The sequence below is a fragment of the Apus apus genome, chromosome 7, assembly GCF_020740795.1.
Source record: "Apus apus isolate bApuApu2 chromosome 7, bApuApu2.pri.cur, whole genome shotgun sequence".
Taxonomy (NCBI): domain Eukaryota; kingdom Metazoa; phylum Chordata; class Aves; order Apodiformes; family Apodidae; genus Apus; species Apus apus.
Window position 1 is genome coordinate 15,439,586 of NC_067288.1, and position 23,836 is coordinate 15,463,421.

At 44.6% G+C, this 23,836-nt stretch overlaps 1 protein-coding gene across 1 annotated transcript; it reads right to left on the minus strand.

The window, feature by feature from the left end:
- Positions 1-1,113: 1,113 nt before the first annotated feature.
- Positions 1,114-23,569, minus strand: LRRC8C (leucine rich repeat containing 8 VRAC subunit C). The gene is made up of 3 exons (XM_051625390.1): positions 23,485-23,569; positions 10,039-10,180; positions 1,114-7,974 (listed from the first exon to the last, which is right to left on the minus strand). Exons 2-3 carry the CDS (start codon positions 10,174-10,176, stop codon positions 5,704-5,706), a joined length of 2,409 nt encoding a protein of 802 aa, XP_051481350.1. The 5' UTR covers positions 10,177-10,180; positions 23,485-23,569; the 3' UTR covers positions 1,114-5,703.
- Between the last annotated feature and the right edge of the window lie 267 nt (positions 23,570-23,836).

Genomic DNA, 23,836 nt, shown 5'->3' on the forward strand with positions numbered 1-23,836 from the left:
CTATTTCGCATGAAGGACAAACTGGCCCTTGGTATTGCTGCTTGCTGGCAAGTCAAGATGTCATAGCTGCTGGTGGGGTTGTGCCCTGGGAGCCCCGATACTGCAGGGTGGGAGTTTCCTAGGGCACGGAACCTGTTCCACCTGTCTCCCCAGCATGTGTATTCAGGAAACAGAGACGTTTGTCAGGGCTCAGCTGAAGCAGGCTGTGAACTTCTCCCACTGACAGCACACTTAATAAACAAGGTGATGATACCCACTCTGGCAGCGTGATTTCATCGTGCCAGGGATCTCCAAGGCAATTTCACCTGCCCTGTCATTCCCAGCCCGCGGGGTGTGGCACCACGATGGTATCTCCTGCAGGGCTGGTGGGAAGGAGCTGAGCTGTGAGGAGGGGACCAGCTTTTCCAGACCTGTGCATCTTCGCAGGAACAGCCTGGAGGTTAAGAACAGACACTGTCAGCAAGGTTTCCTCTACTCCTCCGCCAGGCCCACTGTGCCCCAGGGGCAGTGTGTCCTCTGTGCCAGCTCCCCACCAGGGCTGTCTGCAGGCAAAGCTCCCGCGCCTGCCACTCCCCTCCTCTCCCAGAGACCCCAAACTGAAAAACATCATTGCTTCAGTCTTAAATACCCAGAGAAATGAGGAAAATGCCCCATGTCAAATGCAGACAGCACAAGCCCATCACCTTTGGTCAGGAGATTTATAGGGGGGGAGGTCAGATGCGAGGGCTAACGGCATCATTCCCCTTCACAGGGCAGGCACCCGTGGGGGGAGGCAGGAGCCCTCGTGCCCCTCGCTGCTGGAGCGGGACCCTGGGCTGGCAGGGCCCCCAGCACCCCCAGCCCACAGGGAGCGGAGCGGGGGAGCTGCTCCCACAGGGACATTCTCTGCTGGCCACTGAGGTGGCTGCTGGAATAAGGAGGTGGAAGGAGGCGTGTGCAGGAAGCGAGACCATGCGGCTATAAATCCTGTCAAGTCTAACGATGTTTTTTCAAGCCGATTTTCCTGACTTCCCTCCCAAGGGATTAAACTCAAAAGATGGTTATGTCTGATCTTTAGGTAACCCAGAAACAAAATGTTTCCCAAACAAATAATCACGTTGCAGTCTGACAATGTTCATTATTACAAAAGAGCATTTTATTTCATTTTTTTCTGGGTGTACTATATTGCAATGTAACACTATGCAGGTCTATTATCATAGTAAGAATCTTGCTACAGAATTAAGAAGTTTGTCCATTTGGTGGAATTTCAAAGTTTTTCCTTGGCATTCTTACAGGACTTGTCAGTACTTAAACACATGAATTAGTGGAAGAGCCAGAAATGTGATATGAGACTTGGTGCAGGCGCTTTCCAATCAGAATTGGCAAAAGTTCTTGGGCTGGCTAGATGTAGGAGGTCAGCACAAATATCCATCCTAATTTTGACAAAAAAGGGAGATGCACATCTCCAGATTTTGATCATAAAGTAGACTGGTTTTTCAGGCTTAATCACAGAATCTTAGGGGTTGGAAGGGACCTCGAAAGATCATCTAGTCCAACCCCCCTGCCAGAGCAGGATCACCTAGAGCACATGACACAGGATTGTGTCCAGATGGGTTCTAAATGTCTCCAGCAAAGGAGACTCCACAACCTCTCTGGGCAGCCTGTTTCAGGGCTCTGTCACTCTCACAGAAAAGTAGTTTTTTCTGATAATTACACGGAACCTCCTATGCTCCAGTTTGCACCCATTGCCCCTTGTCCTATCACTGAAAAAAGCCTGGCTCCGTCCTCCTGACACTCACCCTTAACGTATTTGGAAACATTGATGAGGTCGCCCCTCAGTCTCCTCCAAGCTCAAGAGACCCAGCTCCCTCAGCCTTTCGTCGTAAGGGAGATGTTCCACTCCCTTCAGCATCTTTGTGGCTCTGTGCTGGACTCTTTCAAGCAGTTCCCTGTTCTTCTTGAACTGAGAGGCCCAGAACTGGACACAATATTCCAGATGTGGCCTCACCAAGGCAGAATAGAGGGAGAGGAGAACCTCTCTTGACTTACTAACCACACCCTTTCTAATACACCCCAGGATGCCACTGGCGTTCTTGGCTACAAGGGCACATTGCTGGCTCATGGTCATCCTCCTGTCCACCAGGACCCCCAGGTCCCTTTCTTCTACACTGCTCTCCAGCAGGTGCACTATTAAGGTTGTCTTCTTATTTTTGATGCACTCTTTGTAATCTCTGCTTCTATTATTGAGGAAGATTTGTATTATTTTTGAGAAATAATGTAAAATGCCTTGCTTATATTCTGGAATTGTTGTACTTGTTAGGCACCTGATTAATGTAAGTAATTATATAAACTCATATAAACCATGCCTAAAGTATTATCTGCAAAATGTCCATCCATTCTAAGTCATATATTTTCATTCACATTCTAAGTCATACTATAGGTCACTGAAAAGTCTAGTATGCATTGCATGTGAATATACATGTGAGCAGTACATGAATCACTGAGTAAATATGGCACTTTTACATATTTTCCTGGATGTCACACAGAATCAGGAAACAACGTTCTCTTAGCTGACTCATTTCTAAAATACTGTAATATGAGTTTGGAAAATACACCCCACAGACTAGACAGTAAGAAGTTTAGAAAAGTCAACAGTGCAGCTACCTGAGTTTGTTTCATTAAGTTTAAGCAATATTTTATCATTCACTGTGAGCCTGAGGATTGTCTGCCCACAAAAGCCATGCTGCCTAAACCTGCTACAGATAAAACAGCACAGCTCTCTAAGCTTGTGGCTCGGCAAGATTATGAACTGACCTAGCAGCTCAGCACCTCCAAAGTGACTCGTCCCACCTTCTTGTTGCTCAGACCCTGGCTGCAGAGTCCTGTCCCCTTGCTACTCCCACCCTAGTGTCCATCTGATCCTTTGGAGAGCTGATCCAGCAGGAAATTAGTCCCTTTTTATAACTGGCTTTGTTTTCTGCTGGCTTAAAAAGTTTGTCATGCTGAAGGATCAGACCAGCACCAGACCAGTAAAAGTACAAGAGAAGCAGCATGGAACATGCTGCCAGGAATAAGGAACATGGGAGGAGGAGGGAACTGCCCCTTTTTGGTGGCAGTGAGCGGTTAGATTGACTAAGCTGCCTCAGCAGATCAAACCCTTGGAGAAGATACAGTTATTAGTGTGAAAGTGCTTAGACCGGTATAGTTTATTCCTATCTAGGTGAATAAAGATACACCAGCACAAGGCACTTCATACTCATGTAACTGTGTCCACATGAGGGGTTGCACTGGTAGAAGTATAATCAGTAACAAACAAAAACCCCACATCCCCTAAGTGATGGATTTACAAAAATGGCATAAAACAAGTCTCCAACCTTCAGTTATGAGGGATGCATAACTTTCGTTTAGAAAAAAGACCACAAACTACACATGAAACAAGAGTAGACACAAAATAAATTAGGGATTTAAAATGCTACATCTAGGAATACAAAGATTTTTTTAAAAAACATTAAATGTAATCCTGTATTTCAAACTTAAGTAAAGTAACTATACAGCTCCACCGATTACTTAAACATTTTAAACAGTTTACATTCATCAGGGACAACAGCACTTTGGCTTACATGATTAGGTTAATATGAGCAATGAAACATTTCTCTCCCTCACGTTATATCAAAGTGAAATACATTTAGATACATTTAGAATATACTGCCAAGCTGTTCAAATAACTGCATTCCATAAACAAGAAGAGTAGCTCTTGCAAAACCTACATCAGTTATAGCTCTTTAACAGAACTAAATCAACCACCTTTAAAAAAGCCTGCTTTGATTCCTTCATGCCTGACCCATTTTTGATTAATCACATGGATCTGCTCCAGAACATAGCCAAGCACAAAAAATAAGTCTGACTTGGTACTGTAGAAAGCCCACATACCAGATTGCATAGCACACCCTGGATTCATGAGAAAATAGTAATTTTAGTTGGTCTCCCCACCTTTTTATAAGTCAGACTTAAAACAACAGTATGCTTTTGTACCAAGCTCAAGAACTTGGATTAACTATAGCTCAAGAAACACAATGGTAGTTAGAAAACATTTTGAGCAACTCAGCTGACAATCATCAATTATTTTACATAACTTTAAACAATCAGCAACTCAACCTCTGCAATTTATAAACAGCATTGCCTCCTACAGAAAGAGTACTTATTCCTAGATATTCTTGCAAAGCATTTATCCAGTGCCTGCATCTGACTGAAATACGTGTTGTGGATAGGATGAAGAGCTCTCCTCCCAGCAAAATATTTTACTATCATATGGTTATTTTTTATTAGCTTAAATTAGCTGGTGAGCAACACGAGTTATCACATACCTGCCAGACTTGCCTAGAAGAAAGCAAATGGCTGGATTAAATAAACAACTGAACATGGCTTCAGAGGATAAAGTTTACAGCCTCATGCATAACCATTATAGACCATTACATTATTTTAAAAAAGCAGACTTCCAACTGCATAATTTCCAATTTAATTACTAGCTGGGAGATGAAAACAGCCTTCATCACTGTCCTCTGGTAGGCTGACATTTTTGAGAAGCTAATGTATTAATTTAATCTCATTTTTGCAAATCTGCACATGTTCATGTGCTGAGCTTGGTTACATGATACCAAAGCCCAATTAAGGAGCATTAGAACCTATTTCCTGGTCAGAAGCTTTACAAACTAAACATGATTGCACTTTTTCTGGATCCCGTTCCTGCCAGGTGCCAAGCATACCAGGGTAGAATTGAACTGAGGGGGGCAGAGGGCACTTGCTCCCTTCCAGAACAGGTTGGTTAGTGGAGGATGGGGAGGGGATTTTTCAAGATAGTGTTTAATCTTGCTGGATTCATGTTTCCAGCACAGTGAGTTCACTGCACCCCTTCCATTCAAGTTAGCAGGAAACGGGCAGCCACATCCCTCTGCACTCATTAGAAAATCTTCTACATCAGTCACTTTGGTCCTGAGTCCCCTGTGAACTGTGACCTTACTGTGACCTTCCTACATCAGAGGGAACATTTCAGTCAGTGCCTCCTGCTCAGCACTGTGTGTGAATGGAGAGCTAGACTAAACTTGCCAAAAGGCCCTGAAGGAGTTCCGCCTGCTCTTTCAGACCTGTAAAAATACATAAAAAACCTTTCCTACTTGCTCTGACCATCTGAGAAAACTATATCATAAATAAAACAGGACGGTCAACCCAGATTTGATCTTGTTAGATGTCGAACACCTTCTACTGCCACTGAAGAAAAGAGGAAACAAGGCATTCAACACCTGCAGCACCACTTGTTGAAGACCACATCCTAAGTATTAGCAATAACCAGGAAGACAATATAATAATTTTTACAAATTAAGCAAACCAAAGCATACAATTTAAACACAGTTCCTCTGTTGGGATTAGGCAAAGAAAAAAAAGTCAGCAGATAAAACAATTTACTTTTACCAGTAAAAATTAAGTTACAGACACCCTTGTTCTCAGGGCAAAACAAACTTAAAAAAATACCTTAAAACAGTGAAAAAATACAAGAAAATTTTATTTAAAAATATATGTACTCCTTAGTCCAAATTTGTTTGTACAGAAAGAATTTGTTTGAAAAAGAAAAAAAATAATGACAAACCAAATGTATATTTGGAGTATGCACTTTCTACAGCATATTTGGTTGAAGCGTTATTTCTGTAAAACGGAGTGAGAGGAAATCAGTTATTCAGCTTTCATTTGTTCCCTGACATCAGAAGGCAACGTTTCAAACAAGGTGTCCTCTACAGTGAAACCAGTCCGCTTCAGAGCTCTACATTCACCGAGCTCAGGTGGGAGGATTTCAAAGTGATTGCCTTTAATATCCAAGTAGGAGAGGAATACCAAGTTACCAATTTTAGGTGAAAGGACTGACAAGTTATTTTTCCCAATTTTTAGAGTCTTAAGTTTTTTGCAGAAGTACAGTTCATCTGGCACGCTCTCCACTTTGTTGCAAGTAATGGAAAAGTACTGTAAACTTTGCAGAACTCCTATTTCAGGTGGGATAAATCGAATGTCATTGTAAGACAAATCCAAATATCTGATTTTGTTGCATAGGAATAGGTGGGATGGAAGAACCTCTATTTTGTTATGGCTGAAGAAAAGCCGCTCAAGACTAGTCAGTTTCTTTATATGCTCTGGGATGTAGGTTATACTGTTGTACCACAGCTTTAGGACTGTCAGTTTTCGCAGATGTTGAAAACTTACAATTTCTTCAATGGATTTGAGGTTGTTTTCCTTTAGATCCAATTCCTGAAGACTGAGAAGGCTGAAGACTGCATGAGGTATGCGCTCTAAATCACAGTGAACCAATTCCAGCTGTGTTAGGTTGACCATCTTCTTCAGGTTGTTGAGCATCACTAACTTAGTGCCATCATTATGGATGCACAATTTTTGCAGGTGACCAGAAACATCAACTGCAGATTGTGGGATTTTTGACAAATTACTTTTTATGTAAAGAACTTTAAGGCTTTTAAGGTCCCGAAAAGACTCCAGTGTAATATTTTTGGAAATATCGTGACTTAGGGAGCCAATTAAATAGAGCTCTTCCAAATTTCTGAGGCCATACATCCAGTGTGGAAGTTCTCTGATGTCATCAAACTTGACGCTCAGGATCTTGAGATTCTCCTTCAGAAACGCTAAAGCGGCGCTGTGGATCTTCACAGAGCACTGGTGCAATGAGAGCTCCTGGAGATTGTCCAACTGTGCAATGGTTGCTGGTATCATTACGTTATTAATTATTTCAAGTTTTAATGACTGCAGCTCAGTAATTTCAAAAACTGTGTCTGGTAGTCCAGAGAGCATGAAAAGCTGTAGCTCCAAATGACTATGGGAGTTTGTCTGTAGCCTCTGCCGCAGTTTATCTGCAGTCCATTCATTGTTTAGGTTCAGCTGTTTCAGCTTATTTTCACTGACTTCAGACAGGAAGACAGCAAACCGCTTGGAATAGAGAGGATCATACTGATCTATCATATGCAGCATAAAAGCAAAGTCATTCTTGACATCTGGGATATCATCGATTCCCGTCTCTTGCCGAACATATTCAAAAGAATATTCTTTCAGTGACCGGTAGAACAACCAGTACAGTGTATAAAGGCATGTGAGGCCATAGATGCTTACAAAGCACAGGTAGCAGTAAGAAAGCTTAGAGAACAGATGTGCCATCGTGTGATTACAGCAAAAATTCTTGTATCCTGTCATGTCTTCAATATCAACATTACAGACTACTGTAAAATTAACTTCTGAGACAAGTGTTGTGTTGTAAACAATAATAATAAGGAATTTAATTACCTTAAGTACAGTCTGGCGAACGTACATGACATAGAGTATATCACCCTCCTCAACATGCAGTCTAAATTTCTTCACCTTTTCAAACAGTGCTTTGGCCTGTTCACCTTCTTTCTTATCTAGTGCTCCAGGCGTTCCCTTATCCACAACTAACTTCTCAGGGATTGATTTTAAAGACTGTGTCTTGACCAAAGTGCCTTCAGTGTTCGGCTGGATAGTAGCAGACTTGTTTATGTTGTTCTTCCTGTTATCTTTCTCTTCAGAGTCTTCTCCTGACACTTCAGATAATGCTCTAGTTGTCCAGGGAGAATCAAAACACTTCCCAAGTATTGAAATGAAGTGTTCAATTTTGGAGCTTGATCCAGGAAATTTGAACCAGAAGTTACTACACAGCATAAAGACGAGTGTGTGTATAAGGACAAGGTAAGGGAAGTACTTGGCATACCAGTGCAGGGCGCGTTCATAGCACACCTGATTTATAAAGCTGTATTGCTGAAGGTCCAAATCAGTCTTCAGTCCTTTCATTTCAACTGTAGCTGGAGGGGTGGATGGCTTGGCTGGAGGAAGGGGGGTTGTATCTGGAATTGTGTTAAACACATTTGAATTATTAGATTGGTTCTGGCAAGGCTGTATGCGCTTTGGAAGGCATATTATCTTGTCTTGCATGACCTGAAACACACAAAAAGATATCTTTTAAACTAATGTACAAACAAAGAAGCACAGTACCAATGGGTAGTTGTCCTTGGAGTTCGTCCAGCTGTCAGTCATTCCATCCCACAGCCTGGTACTCGGCCCCACAGGCCGTGCTATTATTACTATTATTCCCAAAAAGACACTTGCTCTACATGCCAAGAACTAGGTCACCCCTTTTAATCTATGGTTAGGTTTCCACAATGTGAGTAAGAAGGTATTGAGATAATCCAGAAATGGGAAAAATGTGGGTAATGCTTCCAGAAAAGACCAGGGATCTCTTCCTTCTCTTTCCCCAGAGACTGTTCCTGCCAGGTGTATTTACCCTCACTACAGGATGTTCAGAGATAGCTAGCTTAGGCTTGAAAGCAGCATAACTGCATTCATGTGGCTGTATGTTCACACTGTGATGTCTTATCACACCAAAAACGGCTGACAAAGAGCTAATGTGGGCATACCTATGTTGGGATATTACTAATCTTCAGTCTTAATAAAGAGAGATAGTGATGATGAAGAACTGACAGCATTTGTGTGTTTGTGTGCATGGACGTCGTTTTTATTCAGTTTGTTGGACATATACATAGAGTCCTCATACCACACATTTGGGGGGAAGAAGGTTGCTCTGTCCTTCTGCCCTTGAGTCTGTCTATAATGCAAGGTCTGAATTTAAAATGCTAATCCATGTGATAAACCAAGGAACTCTGTTATTTGCCCTGAATGACTGACTGGGATTAGCCCAAACTAAGAATGAGTGTGTAATGTAGATGTATTCTATCACATCATGGTTGCTGAAAGCACTAAATATAGGGTATACAACAAGAGCTACCAAAATCAGATCCTCCTTGATGATCCACCCTGGTGCGTGGAGACGTTGAGATGAGATCCCATGTGTCTTGAACAGTATCAGTGCTGTAACTGTTGACACGTCAAAAACTCCTGCCGTTCATCTTTGTCTGTAACTGCTATTCTGATATACACCCTTACACCCTGGATTCATGCCTCTAATAATAAGTTGGAATAATTTAAAATAAAAAAGCCTATTATTTGCAGTGATCCTACACATTATTTTCCACTGTGTTTCATCCAACCAAGCAGGTAAAATTAAAAATGACAGACATCCTACTTTGTGTGCTTACACAAACACTTAGCTACTGAAGCAAAATTCAGCCCTGTATGAAGAGATTTTTAAACATGGACATTTTAAGTTTTCAATTGAAAATACTTTAGAACAGAGAACACAAGCAAAATTACAGTTGATTACATCCGACATTTTGGACAGAGTATGTGAAAATCTTGGGCCATGTAAGTGAGCAGATTCCCTTGAAATAAGAGCTCTGTCATTGTGTCCTCTTAGCTCCATTTCTAAGTCATGCTAAGAAATGTGAGATCCCTGTTTGAACTAGTACTACAATTTTCTATTTTTGTGGAGTCCATCCCAAACAGTACTTTTGATTCTTTTCAGCTTTTGGCTCTTCAGCAAACTGTGACTAACAGTGATTGACAGCAGTGTCAATTGTTTACATGTAAGCATCCTCAGAAATGCTTTGGAATGGAAGAGACATAATTTTAGTTGTGGGTGGTGCTAAAATAAGTACATTAATTTCAAATCTCTTCTATTTGAAGCATAAAGGCAGAAAGAAAATTAACATTTGCCAAATAGAGAAAAACAGAAATCACAAAATGACATTTTTCAAACTTCTACACAGAAAAATATTAATAAATAAGAACTTAAGTCAATAATCTGTTTTATTATGCCAAACTGTGGCGAAAACAGGCATCCAGACATGAGCCAAATCAACAGTTCTTATCTTAGCTGGCACTGCTCCACTGACTCTAGTGCAACTCTGCTGACTTACAGCTGATAAAAGTCTGGTCTGTGTTATTTGATGTTGCTACCTGAACAGCTTTAATTTGTGCTTTGTTCATGATGAACCCAACAGATAAAACAAGACGTGACACCATCCATCCGAGGATCTTCCTCGTTTGTGGTGTTCTTTCAGCACCCTGGGAGCACCCCTCTCTCCTTCACCCTGTTTGATTTACCTGTAATGTGCACCCAAACACACCGATCATCAGCATGGCGACGGAGAGATAATCTGTGAACACATCCCACCAGGGCTTCAGCACCCTGAACGCCGGCTGCTGCTCCGAGAACTGTCGGAACTCGGTCACGGGAATCATCGTCCTGCAAAAGAGCAAGGCCAGCACTCAGCCTCCTGCAGCCAGTAGCCCTCAGTCTGTGTGAGCAAGTACTTCTGCAAGAGCAAGTACTTCTGCAAGAGCAAGTACCTCTGCAAGGTCTGAAAAAACCTGCTCTGGAAATTCAACTCTCAGGATGTGGTGAAAAAGTTCCCAGTGGTTCCTATGACACCCCATCCCAGTAGAGGGATGCTTGTGCTGCTCCTCTGCAGCTCCTGTGAGGAAGGGAGAGTAGGACCGGGGTCCTATCCATGCAAGCAGGCAAATCCCTCTCTGCATTGATTGCCATCATATCTGATGGCTCAGGAAAGCTTTCTGAATCCCTGAAAATCAGCCTGTTCTGTAGATAGAGACATTCAGATTTATAGATGCTAGCCTTGATCTCAAAGGTCTGGCTAAAATGCTTGTCCTGTGCTCAAATTTCACAGGTCCTTTTAGCTATCGTATTCCATTAACTTCCATTTTATTCATAGTGGTTTCAGGGATGCTTTGGAATATTTGTGTGCATACTCACTGCTGGTTTAAATCTACCATGTTTTGAGTGCAAGTTGCTAAAGTGCTTTAGCGAACCAAAATGACAAGCAGATCAAGGGCTTTATCTTCACCTCAGATGTCACGGCTTACATCATCACCTCCTCTGAAAAATCAGCTAACACATGAGCGTGTACAGGCAAAGCAACTGATTTTAAAGCCTACAGCACACCGTGTAACTGAATCCCTGAGATCAAACCAGTACTGAGACTCCCTAGTAACTTATGATGCAACAATAAACTCACATGGCAATGGAACAAAAATACTCCTATGGGCAATTTTCAAAATTTGTCTTTTATTATAATAAATACTCACCACAATCTAATGTTGGAAGAGTCTATAATCCTGATTCAGTTTTGCACTGGGATCTGTTAGCATGGGTTTGGTGCCATCCAGCTGTGTGTGCAGGCTAAATGATAAGCACACACTTGCTGACATGCTGCCCAGGGACTTAAGGGATTAATTCAGAGCCTGGGATCTGGCAGGGAAGGATTTAGACCCTAACGGCTGCAACTCATGGCAAGCCTACAGACAGCCCAATAATTCATAATTGAATCCTACTACTCTGGCCATACTTGCATGGAAAGATGCTCAGTTTGAAACCTTCTCAGGGACTGCTATGCCTCTGCTTGCCCAGCTGATCCTCAGGAGGCACGACAGTCCCCAAAGGCACACAGTGATGTCTCTAAACATGCTTTGGTTAGTAACTGGGCTGGAACTTTGCAGTTTTCTGAGTGAGTAGCATAAAAACTTCTTAACACTTGCTCCCTGCTCCCATCTGCTCTTACAACCCTTCTGTGTTGCTTTAAGCACTACTTGGCCAGGCAGGGGAATCTCTCTCTCAGCCTCTTGTCCTTCTAAAAGCTGCCCCCAGGATGCATGCCACAATGCCAGATGAAATCAGACACACCTCTCACACAGCTGGCGATCCCCCAGAGGAAGGCAGGCTGTCCTCTGCAGCACATACAAATTAATAGACCATCAGTGAAAACGATGGCAATGCAGGCCTGACTTCACACAGCCAGGTCGGAGTCACACCAACAGGCCTGAATTGCTGCAGCAGTGGCAAAGGAATGCAGCATTCATGACTAAATTACACACAGCCAGGAGCCACACTGCTGATTTTTATGTGCCTGGCTTGCAAATGCTCATCAGGCTTATCAGGGAGGATTTACCTCGACAGCAGAGAACAGCTTGGGTCGCTCCTTGGCCAAACCTTTGCTGCCTTCTGCTTCTCTTTTAGAAATACTGGTGGCAAAAATAGATCTCATAAATTAGAAGTGCCCTGTGCAGGTTTAAGTACATGCCCAGCACTCCTTCAGCTTCAGCCAGGGAGAGGAAACCCTCCACTGGCAGCTCCCAGCGCAGCCTGTGGAAACAGGCTTCAGCCTGAGTTGAAGAACCTCACACACTGATCTCTCTTCCATACCACATGCATTTCACAGTCGTTGGTAAGGAATTACCCTCCTCTTTTTTATTGCCACATAAAATGTAGGTAACTGGCAATAGCTGCTGGTTAGCTTTAAAAAATAGGTTTTTTATCATGCATTGAACACACTAGAAAATTCTTAAAGGAGTATGCTAATACAAATGTTAGATAACCAGTTGCCATGCAACAGTCCTGCTCCAAGCTCTGCAACACATACGCTGCTGTTGGCTCAGGTTTGGACACCAGTTAGCTGACTGGAATGCCACCGATATACACCAGAACACACAACAACAGATTGCTTTAAAATCACAAGGTTTTGACATTTTCTTGCCCCCCTTCCCCTTTTAATAATGGCATGAGGGTTCCTTTTTAAGATGCCACAGCCTCTAAGGGTCCTATTTGTAACTTTTTTCCAAAAATACAGACAATTCCAGTGTCAGGTAAGACACAGTCATGTTTCCTACAGTGGAGACTCTTTGAGAAAACAAGAGTGCTCATATGTACCAAAACACTGGAGATCCACACCTTGCTGGTTAGATGTCTAAGCAACTCTGTGGATTTCAGCCAGTACTGCAGCAGACAGGACTGGAAACTATCTTGCAAATCACTGTGCAGGGACAGCTTTCAGGACCATAAATTAATTTGGCTGCTGCATTTGATAGGCTTCGCTCCGTATTATGTATTTGCTTTATTTATTTTAAGTGATGTGTGGGGAATTTAGATTAAGGCTGATAGTTTCTGGCACCACAAATACATGCTGCTCTGATCCCTTGTTCCCTTTAGAGGCTGCTGTTTGCATAGTGCAACTCCTTGAGTGCACATACTATTACCCTGGTTAATGGGCCAAGCAGAAGACCTGCATGCCCCTCTGAGCCATGCTAGAAAACCCATTTATGAGGGTGAAAGGTTTGCAGCCCAAGACTCCAGACATTAAAATCTGCCTGCCACTTACACTTTTCTTAAATTGTTAAAAAAACCCAACAATATTACTGAATGAATGATGGCAATGGTACTGCACATAATAATGGTAAATAAACCAACAATGTCTAATGACAGACAATATCTTTTTAACTTCAGGAAAAAAGATATTCACATGAAGCTTTAAATGGAGATTGGACGTGAAGAAGTGGGATAACCACTTTCCAACGTCTGCTGGAGAAACCCTACTGCTTCTCCCTCTGCTGCTCTAGCAATAAAGAGAAAACACTGGAAAGAAGCACAGAGAAGCCCAGTCTTACCAGCACTGCTGGTATCTGCAGAACAGAATGACACAAAATCACTTTTTCTTTTTCTCCCTCTTCCCTCTAGCTTCTTTTCTATTCTGGCCTGTCCAGTGACCAAAAGGACATCTATTAGCAGCAGCTCTGAGGCCTCAGGAAAGACACAGCAGGTCCACGTGGCTCAGTGCAATCCTAAAATCCCGATCCTGGCAGTGGCTGGAGTCCAGCTCTTTCCCACTGCTACACCCAAAGCCACACCACTGCCAGACTCATTTATAACCATGCACAAACCAGGTCTGTGCAAAATAAAGTGACTCAGTTGATCATTAATTTAAACAAATCAAAACAGGGATGCTAAAAAGTCACACTGCAGCCCAAATTAGAGCAATCTCTGGGATACTACATTAATCTACTGTAGATTCTTATCTCTTCTTATAACAAGGAGATAGGAGAAAAGGAATTTGACATTTCAGCTGGTAAAAACTAAGACATCAGTACTAATTTCAGCTCATGCACATTCAAAATGCTATTTAATGACACAATACATCATAGCTGAAATATAGAATCTGATTTATGTTAAATACTATTCTAACCTACTTTAGGAGATACTGAATTCTAAATATTGGATAATTTTTTCCAATAAAAATCAAAACTCATTCTCTTTCTTCTCTCATGCATTTCTAATAATCCTCAGTCTCTAGAGAAAAGAAAATGGTACATGAGATAAATCCTCTGGTATTCAGCTGCCAGAAGGAAATAAAAAAGGAACTTGCATGAAAAGAAGTTGTACTGGCTGCTAAGCAGTGCTGCAGAAAAGAGCTGAGAGTTTGCCAGATTAAATTAAAAAAAACTCAAACCCCAAAAAACCACACCAACAGAAACAAAACTTAGGAGGGAGAAATTAGCAGGGGGTTTTATTACTATTTAAAATTTCTAGGAAATACAGAAAAGTCAACGAGTGAAAATGAATAGGTGATAGTAAGATGAAATACTGGAATCCATATACAAGGAAGGTGCAGTTTTCACTCCAGCAGAAAAACTGACTGAAGGCATCAGTTAACGCATTACTGACCAGGAGTGAGACACAATGACTTAAAAGAGTTCAGGAAAATAAATAGATCCAGGTAAGAGAGACCAGTATTGGCAACTAATTAGTGTTAAAAAAATCAAGAGATTGAATCAAAGGATGATTATTAAATGGCCACGCTACAGAGCAAACCAGCATCTCAGCAATTTGCTTTCATCAGAGAGGATAAAGGACAGTGGTGGGGACAGTTCAGAAGCAGTGGTGGCTCTTGCCAGCATGGCTAAAGAGAGAAACAAGTATGTTTTACAAGTCAGGCAATCTGTGTGATGTGCACTGCAGAATATAAAGGAAATTATTTAATTAACTTCCTGCCCACTGGTGGCTCAGGGGACTCTCGGGCAGGCAGCCTGGGGGTTTCTGGGCAGGGAGCACCTTTGTAACACTGGTGCCCCCAGGGCTGAGTGGTGCAGCCGGGACTGCCAGACAGTGGCAGAACCTCTGCCACCAGTGCTGTGTCAGCAGGACCTCTGTGCGAGCAGGTACAGAGGCAGTGACAAGCAGTTTCCAGCTGTAGCTGTAACTATCCTACCTCCACCAGCAATGGCAACCCAACAGACCAGCATTCCCCAGCCATGGCACAGTGTGCTCAGGCTGGCACTGCTGGCTGCTGGGGCTCTTTGGAGGTGGTAGATGTCATGGCATGGGCAGCAAAGCCCTGGGGACCAGCCTCAGCCTCAGCTTAATGCTTTTCAAGCAGGTGCTGTGACCTGCTCTCTGGAGATCCATGTCCACTGAACTTCTGTGACCTCCCTTGCAGCAGCGCTCGAGGGGACCTGGTCAGAGACAAGGCTCACAGCAGCAGATGGGCCAACACTTTGGGACTCCCCTTACGGAGCTGTATTCATCTTTCATATTGAGAGATGCTTTACAAAGAAAAAACACGCTAATATGCAGAGAAGTACCCCTCTGGTACAACCCCGAACAGAATCGCTTTTGGCTTCTAGCAGCCACCAGACTGCACACTGCAGCTACTGCTAGATGACAGTTGCTATTTTTAAGCAGATTCTCACAGAGTAAAGTAATTCATTTTATCATGTATAACTGCGTGGACTGACACCAGCCCTCAGCTGAATTAGAAGGTAGGCTGCTGGTGAGTGTTCTGCCACCAGTGAAAACCACTGTGCCGCTCCCGCTGTGCCCCACCTCAGCTTTCAAGGCACAGTTGGTGGAGACACTGCAATTAAAGAAAGCACGCTGAGTGAGATGGAGAGCAGGCAGGCTCTGCCTTTACTTCACCAGTGGCAGGCCTGCTAGGATCCATCCCTCCCTGAGACAAACCCCAGCAGCTCCCACCACCACACCCTGCCGTGACAAGACAGCCATGGGCCCATCTGCCCTGTGCTGTCAGGAAAGCTGCCGACTGGCCTGCACCCTTCCACGGGCAACACTCAGTATTATCCACTGACACCAGCCAGCCTGTGCCCAGCAATGGCCTCCTTGCCCAGCAAAGCCCAGAGGGCTGTTCCCACACCTTGTTGACCTTCATGCAAGATGCAGCATCACTGCTGCTTCATGTGCTGTAGGTGGGAGACCACGACCTGCCAGGGCTGTGGTTGCCAAGCTACAGGTGTTACTCACTAGAAGTCAAACACTCTGCTATTTTATTCTTCCAGAAGTCGTTACTCAATCATGTTGCCATGCATTGAAGCCATCAGTGTCACCCATCCCTTGTTTTAGGGGAATGACCACAGTTGTCCACCTAGGCGCTGGACTGGCAATTAATATCCAGAATGCATGGGTTCAGTGCAGGCAGGGTACGAATAGCACACCAGAGAGAAAAAGGAAGAGGAAAGTAGCAGTAGGAGTGTTTGTGGGTGGGGTGGGACCCCTGAAATGACCATAAGGAAAAACCTGCCTACTTCAAAATGAAATTTCAATTAAGATCTAGCTGACAACTGTTCAAACCACTTTTAGAAACAAGCTTAGAGGAACACTATTGGACTGTGCACGCTACAAAACTTGTGGCCTATTTTAAAATTTCCAGACCCCCATGCCCCAAAATTTGACCTGTGTATTGCTGATGTACTTTTTACTGCAGCATGAATAGCTGCCCACAGCTGGCTAATTTATAAACCTGTGGAATCTGTGGTTTTGCATGTGTCCTTTGATCTCAGCAGCTGAACACTTCATTTTCAGTGCATGTCCAGGAGCACCTCACACTGGCACTGCCAGTGCTGGCATCACTGATCACAGATAATGAACCTGCTTCACTTCATCACCTAACCAGGAGAGGACTAAAAGTAAGCCCAGGGACAAGGCACCAAGTCTGGAAAAGCGAGATTAGACTAAGGGGGAACTGAGATTATAAGGGCCGGAATTAGCAACTCCTAATTCCCAAGAGGTTGATGTTCTATCCTTATCTGTGTATTCTCACACACATTGTACATGAAGTGAAATAATGTCTGAACTATCCTGACATTTTGGTTTTGCTATCCTGCTCTGTGTTTGCACTGTAAAATTTTTTTGTTGTTGTTAGAAAAACTACTTTGGATGCTGGCTATTTGAAAGTATGGCAAAAAGTATCACATGCAGTCACTTTTTCAAACATGTTGGGTTACTTTTTGTTCTGTTGATTGTAATGGATTTTCACAGGATGAATTACCATCATTCTGAAGTAAGAAATACAAACGAATGATGCTGTTACTTAAACATAAATCCCACGCTAAGGAACTAGAAAGCTACTGAAAAGAAGCCATTTGCATCCAAACAATTAATTTTAAAGGTCCATGTGTTTACTGTATTTTGAAACAAACTGCTTGAAATTCATCTTCCTGGGGCTGAGGTTGGTGATGAAATGTGGCCTGAAGGAACAACAGAGCGTGATTCAGGACTGCCCACTGGGACCCAGGGGAAGGCTCCCTGTACTTCTGCTTTGGGCACGCCACGTCACCCCACCATCCTGCCTCTTCTCCAGCTGCAAAACACAAAGGTATCTACTTTCTTTGGGAAGTGTGAATGAATAGTACTACAAAAGCATAACATACTACTTTGTCCAGTCTTCTGCAATGATTGAGTCTATATTGATAGCATGCCACAACTTCCCTGCAAAACCACTGGAGTTAATCTGATTTCATACTACACGTTACCAAAATTATGTGTCGCAGTTGGAAGCCGTTTGCAACCTGAGGAGCAGACAAAATATAATCAACCTGTAGAAGATACTATTCCAGCAACCCCAATTTGGTGGTCCTACAAAACATGTGCAACCTGTGCAGTTTTCACAGGGGCTACACCTGCACAGATACAAATGAAAACAGGCTAGCCAGGTCTGGGCTGTCCCCTGTGTCACAGCCGTTTAGTGTAGAAACAGGGTTTAATTTCCAAATGTACTGGCTGTAGAAGGTTAGGCTGTGCCACCTGAGCTCTGGCACAGTCACAACCCAGCTACTGGAAAGCTGCCCTCCATTACACCACCTGCCATGACCAAGCTTCCCCCATGCCCCAGCTCTGCAGGTCTGCCACCATGGGCAAGACTCCAGTGAATCACCAGGGACTTAGTTGCTTGAGAAAACTGGTAAGGGTAAAAATTCCAGAAACTTGCTTAACACCTAGACCTTTTCCATTATTTTCCCTCTGAGTTACTGAGGCCCACACTGCAAGCATCCAACTGTACATCTCTGCCTAACACCCAAGACCAAGCGTGGTAGATTCAGAGGTGGCAGGGAATCCTCTGCTCTGCTGTCAGGGCTGTCAGTACCAGCCACTGTGGCAGTGGAAGCTCAAAGGCCTGAGTCCAGAACTTGGAGGAAACAAAAGGGATGTAAAGAGGAGACATAAAGGACGTAAAGAGGAAGCAACTCAATAAACTGCATTTCAAAATATATGCTGCAATTTCCACCTACACACACAAAGAGTGCTACCTTGGCGATGGAACCCAGACAACAACCTTGTTGTTTAATTGAGTCATTGCAGTTTTTCATGTATTACACACCAAGCAGACTTCCTATTGTCAGCAGCTCTGACTTCAACTTGGTTGGACTGAAGACAAAAAGAATGTTCAGGGGCAGATTCTGCCAGATAAAGCCTCAGTGAAATCAACAGGAGTTCTTTCTGTACCAAGCACATAGGCCTGCATGGAGATTTGGCTTTGCTGAGCTATTTGTCCAAATCTAAAGAAAAGTACACTCTATGCATTGTCATGTCAAAGACCACTTCAAAGGCAAGACTCACCATTTTCCAGCTCTGGAAGTAACATTCTTAGTTTATCAGGGCTATCACTCAAGCTGCCTGCCCTCTTTCCAGAGCTGCAAAATGTTCTTCATGCGAGTGAAAACCTTTAACAGCAAACCAAAGCACTAAGAAACTATCCTGTATTTTAATACTCTTGAAATATGGCTAAATGATTGAGAAAAGTAACCCCATACCAACTTTTAATCGAAGTTACATCAGGTTTTCCACAAACACTTATTTAACATACTTAGATAATGAAGACAGAAACAATACAGTAGAATGTCCTAGGACAGACAATATTACACAAACCACTGCCACTCATTGTCAAAGGAATAGCTGGGGGGCCTTAGGCTAATGCAAGTGCTCCTAATGAAAAATGCTCAGCTGATATAATTAAAAATTAATTCTTAATTGGGACAGGAAGTACAAAGAGCCCATTCTGAGTCTTAAGCAGCTCAACCATCTGAAAAGTTAGTTAAAAACTTTTTATGCAGTGACTGAGCCAAAAACATCAAAGAAATGCTTGTTTTTGCAATTTGTGAGACTTTTTCACATAAAGGATCTTTTCTGCTCCCACTTACATGCTACACAAAGACCCTTCTAAACTTTGCCATAGTCTTATAAAACTAAACACACAGGTATCCTCAGCCTGAAACACAGCTGATGTATCTTCCTCCCCCCAGTGATCCTTTGTATCAAAATTCCTGACAATAAAAAGAAAGCTCATAGTCTCAGCCATACTCCTGAAAGAATGTGAAATACTAACGTAGATAAATTCAGGCAGATAAAATGGATTTGACTTAAAAAGACAAACATGAACAGCTACAGAATAAGAACTGCTACTCACGTAAGATGACTTTCAAAGACCGAAAGCTTCAGAGGTGTGGAAATCCATTGAACTTTTTTCAGTGCTGTGTCCAGCCATGACCCACTGAAAAGGGATTAGCTCTAAACTTGTTCTACAAAAAAAGTCTGCTGCTACATCATAACACAGAACAAAAGGCTGGATCCATCAGACCTAAACTTTGTGAGATCAAAGCAGTGGCTGGGGGAGGTTCTGGCCACTCTATAGCAGGCATGCTGGTCTTTGAAACTATGTTGTCATGGGTTAAAGATGGCAAAGTGCAAATACTCTAATTACATTACATTTAACAAAGGGCTTTTCTGACAATATCGTCAGTGAACACCCATCTTGCTCTATAAGCTTGCATGAAAGCCATCTACCCTGAGACAGCTCATCAAGCATTCACATCAACTGGAAAATGAGATCTCAAATGGTGCTCACTCAGACCCTCAAACCTCCTTTCTGAGAGCAACCTGCACTTCTGAGCTGTTGCATACTGCTGTAACTAACACATATTATCAGGATCTTACACTGCTGCACAATCAGGGCTGGGCTTGACATGTGCTCTGCTTCGCCATATGCTCCAGAGTGAGGAATTAATCCAAGCTCCCACCTTGCTTTCAGTGACGAGTAAATAAAATTGGACATGTTCTCAGAACTCCAGGAGTCTTACTGCTGGCTTGTTGAATTTTGGATTCCCATCAACACAAAATCACTATCTGCTACTGCCACTGAAGGAAGACGCGAGATAACGTCACTGTTTTCAGCAGATCATAGTTTAGCCCAGGGCCTGAAGTTGGTATAAAAGGCTGGACGCTGCTCACTTCAAAGTCAGTGGAAAAGTTAAAGTTTACTTTCACACAGAGAGAAATGGAATTTTAATGCTACCCTACAGGACCAGATGTTTTCACATACTTTGGTCCAAACTCAGTGGACCTCTGTATGCTTACTGGGACAGCAGCAGTAGCAACCTTGTATGGAGAACCATTCTGAACTTCAGCACAGGCTTTTGCTTTACTTTAAAACCAAGAAAAAACATGCACTGAACCTTAACGTCAGATTCTCCCAAACAAATGGAAAATGTGCAAAGCACATACACGGCACTATCCTACCTTTTAAAAATCTGACCTGATCAAACACTGGATTGTAAATCAGTCCTTCACAGGAGATAGAAAGAGTGGACACATAATGGAAAACAATGCTGAAAAAGCCCCATCCTGGTCCAAGCCTACGAAACTTTGGATGATACAGTTGTAAAGTTTATGCTGTGTCTGATTAGCTGTTTGTGTCAGGCACCAAAATGTAAAATTAATACAGTGCAGGAAAGCTGATCCAGGGTCTGTCAGCTTTAAAGAGCTCTAAGACACTGTGCCTGCTCGGGGATGGTAAGACAGCAATGCCTGCCCTGTGTTAGGAACTAAAGCAATAGAGTAAATCGCTGAGAAGGTGAATCAGACCTAGGATCTTCCTAGTGGGAAAGAGACCTTAGAAACAGAAAACCCAAGTAAAGTCATTGCACTGTAGCTTGAATTTTCATCAATTTTGTTGCACAAAATCCAGGGGCAAACAGCTGAATGATGAAGGAGAGAGTAAAGTTTCCATTACGTTGAGCATGTGAAATTCAACACTTGTTAACGTTCTTCTGACAAATCATTTTGGAAGGAGAATGGCTTTTTTGCTTTACTAAGTAAGGTTTTAAGGGAAGTATTTTGGGGTTACCTTTTTTTTTTCCCTAAGGTAAATGGTTTCATTTTCAGGGTTTTCTTTAATATACAGCCACTCCCATGCCCCTCACAATTCTTTTTTCACTAAGTTTTCTTGAAGAAAAAATCCTGTAAAATTAAAGTCTAGCTCCTGTTATTGTGAATTGTTTGGATGGTAATAGACCTTTTTTTTTTTTTTTCCACTTCCCGCAGCATTCAGAAAGGCTTGGCCTGGGAAGTGCCCTTCTGGCGGTGAATAGGGGCCACTTCAGCCAGGTCAATGGACAATCAGGGGAACTGCTCCTCCCAGCACTCTCTGACCTGATTCACTATTCATACTGTGTCTTCACTCCAGCACTAGGGCCACCTGTATACTGCTTAACCCTCTCTGCAGCCCAGCCCGGATGCCACCCCCCTCCCCATCACAGCCCCTTATCCTGGGCCCCAAAAAACAAATCCCAAGGTGGGATGCGGCTGCCTCAGGAAATCAGCTCGAAATGGAACAGGAACTGATTGCAAGATAGGACCAAGCACTGAGGCAAGGAACTTGTGCGAAGAATTCAGCTGTCTCTGATTCTGTTCTTTACTGACAACCAGCACTGGCCATTTCCAATACCAGGCATACAAAGTAACTAAATGTTAAGGCTCTCCATCGGAAAGTGTATTTCTAAAACTGCTTACCAGAGTAAATAACAAAAAAAACTCACAGAAAGTTACATTACAGTAAAATATCCAGCACAGCCCGTTACTAACCAGACTGGAAGAAAAGAGCATCACGGCTGCCACACATTTAGCAAACTCAGAATGTAACTGGAAAAGGAAATGATTCAGAAACCACAGGTGCTCAGCACCAGGCTGCTGTGCCTCGCTGGCAGCCCCTGGGCATGGGCATGAGTGAGACAGCACGAAACCAAGGTCAGGTTAAAATTAGGAATCAACCTGGAACTGTGCTCAGCCTGGCTCTCGATGCTGTTCTGCACCACAGGGGTAAACAGGCATTACCAGAAGAGTGAGCCCAGGGGGGTGAATGCTACCCTCTTGACTGCTTTTAGCAAGCCAAAAAGAAAAGTAAAAGCAGGCCTAATATACCAGGAGGGAGGGGGAAATACGCAGCTTTGGATGAATTGTGAAGAGAGCCTTTTAACATTTAGTATTAGTTTCCAAAGTTGCCATCTTCTTCTCCGTTATCTTGCAAAACACCTTTCTGCCTGTCCAGTTTTTCACTGCATCATTCAAGCCCACAGTGCTCTATGGGAGCAAACACACAGACGTGTGTCTCCAAACAGTGCTGCTCAGAACACTGAGTCTTTCCTCACAGCAAGTACCTATTCCAAAAGTAAAAAACATTTTAAAAGGTAAGCCATAACACACATACTTATCTGTGAAAAAAAATTCTTCATTTAGCATTTTCATCCTAAAGAAATTCTAGAAGGATACATTTGGCCTTCTTTCCTAAGCCTCTCTTTTTGCTTGGTCAACTCTTTCCAGTGAAATGGACAAACTGCATTTCGTGAATAATGAACAAAACCGCCCATCACACTGCGACAAGGCAGAGCTGGTTTTAAACTGATTTAAAACCCAGGATCGGGTTTTTAAAAATATCTCTCCGAAAACAGAGCTCTGAAAGCCGAAGCCCAGCAGTTTCTCAGGGGGCTGCGTTCCCCTCCCGACCCCTCGGCTGGGACCCTCTGGGGCGCGGAAAGGCTGCGCAGCCCCCGCGGAGGGACCGCGCCCCCCGCCTCGCGGCTGAACCGCCGCCTCCCCGTCCCGCCCGCAGCCTCCTCATAACGCGGGCTGGTTTTGGTTGTTTTTTTTTCTTTCCGGGGAAAACACCGTTAAGAGCTTCCCTCCGGCCGCCCGTCTCCACGGCGACTGCTTCGCCTCCCCCCGGCCCACCCCGGGAAGCCCCGCGTGGCTCGGGGCCGCCGCCCTGCGGGGCACCCCCCGGGCCGCCCGAGCGCCGCAGCCCGGCGGGGCGGCCCGCCCGGCAGGGGATGGGGCAGCGGGGCTGCCGCGGCCGCTCCCCGGAGCCCCTCGGCGCCAAGGGAGGCGGCAGCGATCTCAGATAAAAGTTTGGCTCCGCCGGCGCTGCCCAGGGACAGGGGCGGCACTGGCGATGCTGGAGCGGTGTCCCCGCTGCCCGGGCCGGGCCTCTTCTGCCCTCGGGGCGCAGCTCCGGGCCCCGCGGCAGCTCCATCCCCACGCGGCCCCCGGGGCCCCCTCCCCTCGGTGATGCCCCGGCGCGACCCCGCCCGGGGCGGGCAGCGGAGGCCCGGGGAGAGACAGGGCGGGCGCGGCAGCTCTACCTGGTGCGCGTCCGGGCGGGGGCGCCGGGTCACGGGCGGCAGCGTCCGGGCGGCAGCGCGATCATGCCGCGGCGCGGAGCGCGGCGGGCAGGGCCGGGCCGGGCGGGGCGGGGAGGCCGCCCGCAGCCGCTCCGCCCGCAGCCGCTCCGCCCCCCGCCGCCGCGGGGCCACGTCTCCGGTCTGACGCAGGCGGCGGCGGCGGGCGCCGGGCGGGCCGGGTCGCGCAGCCCCCGCTGGCGACGGCTGCTCCGGGCGGGTCCCCCCCCCGGCCCGGCGGGCGGGAGAGCCGCGCTCCGCCCGCTCCCTCGGAGGCTGCTGACGGCAACCGGCAGCCGAGGCCTCCGCGGCATTC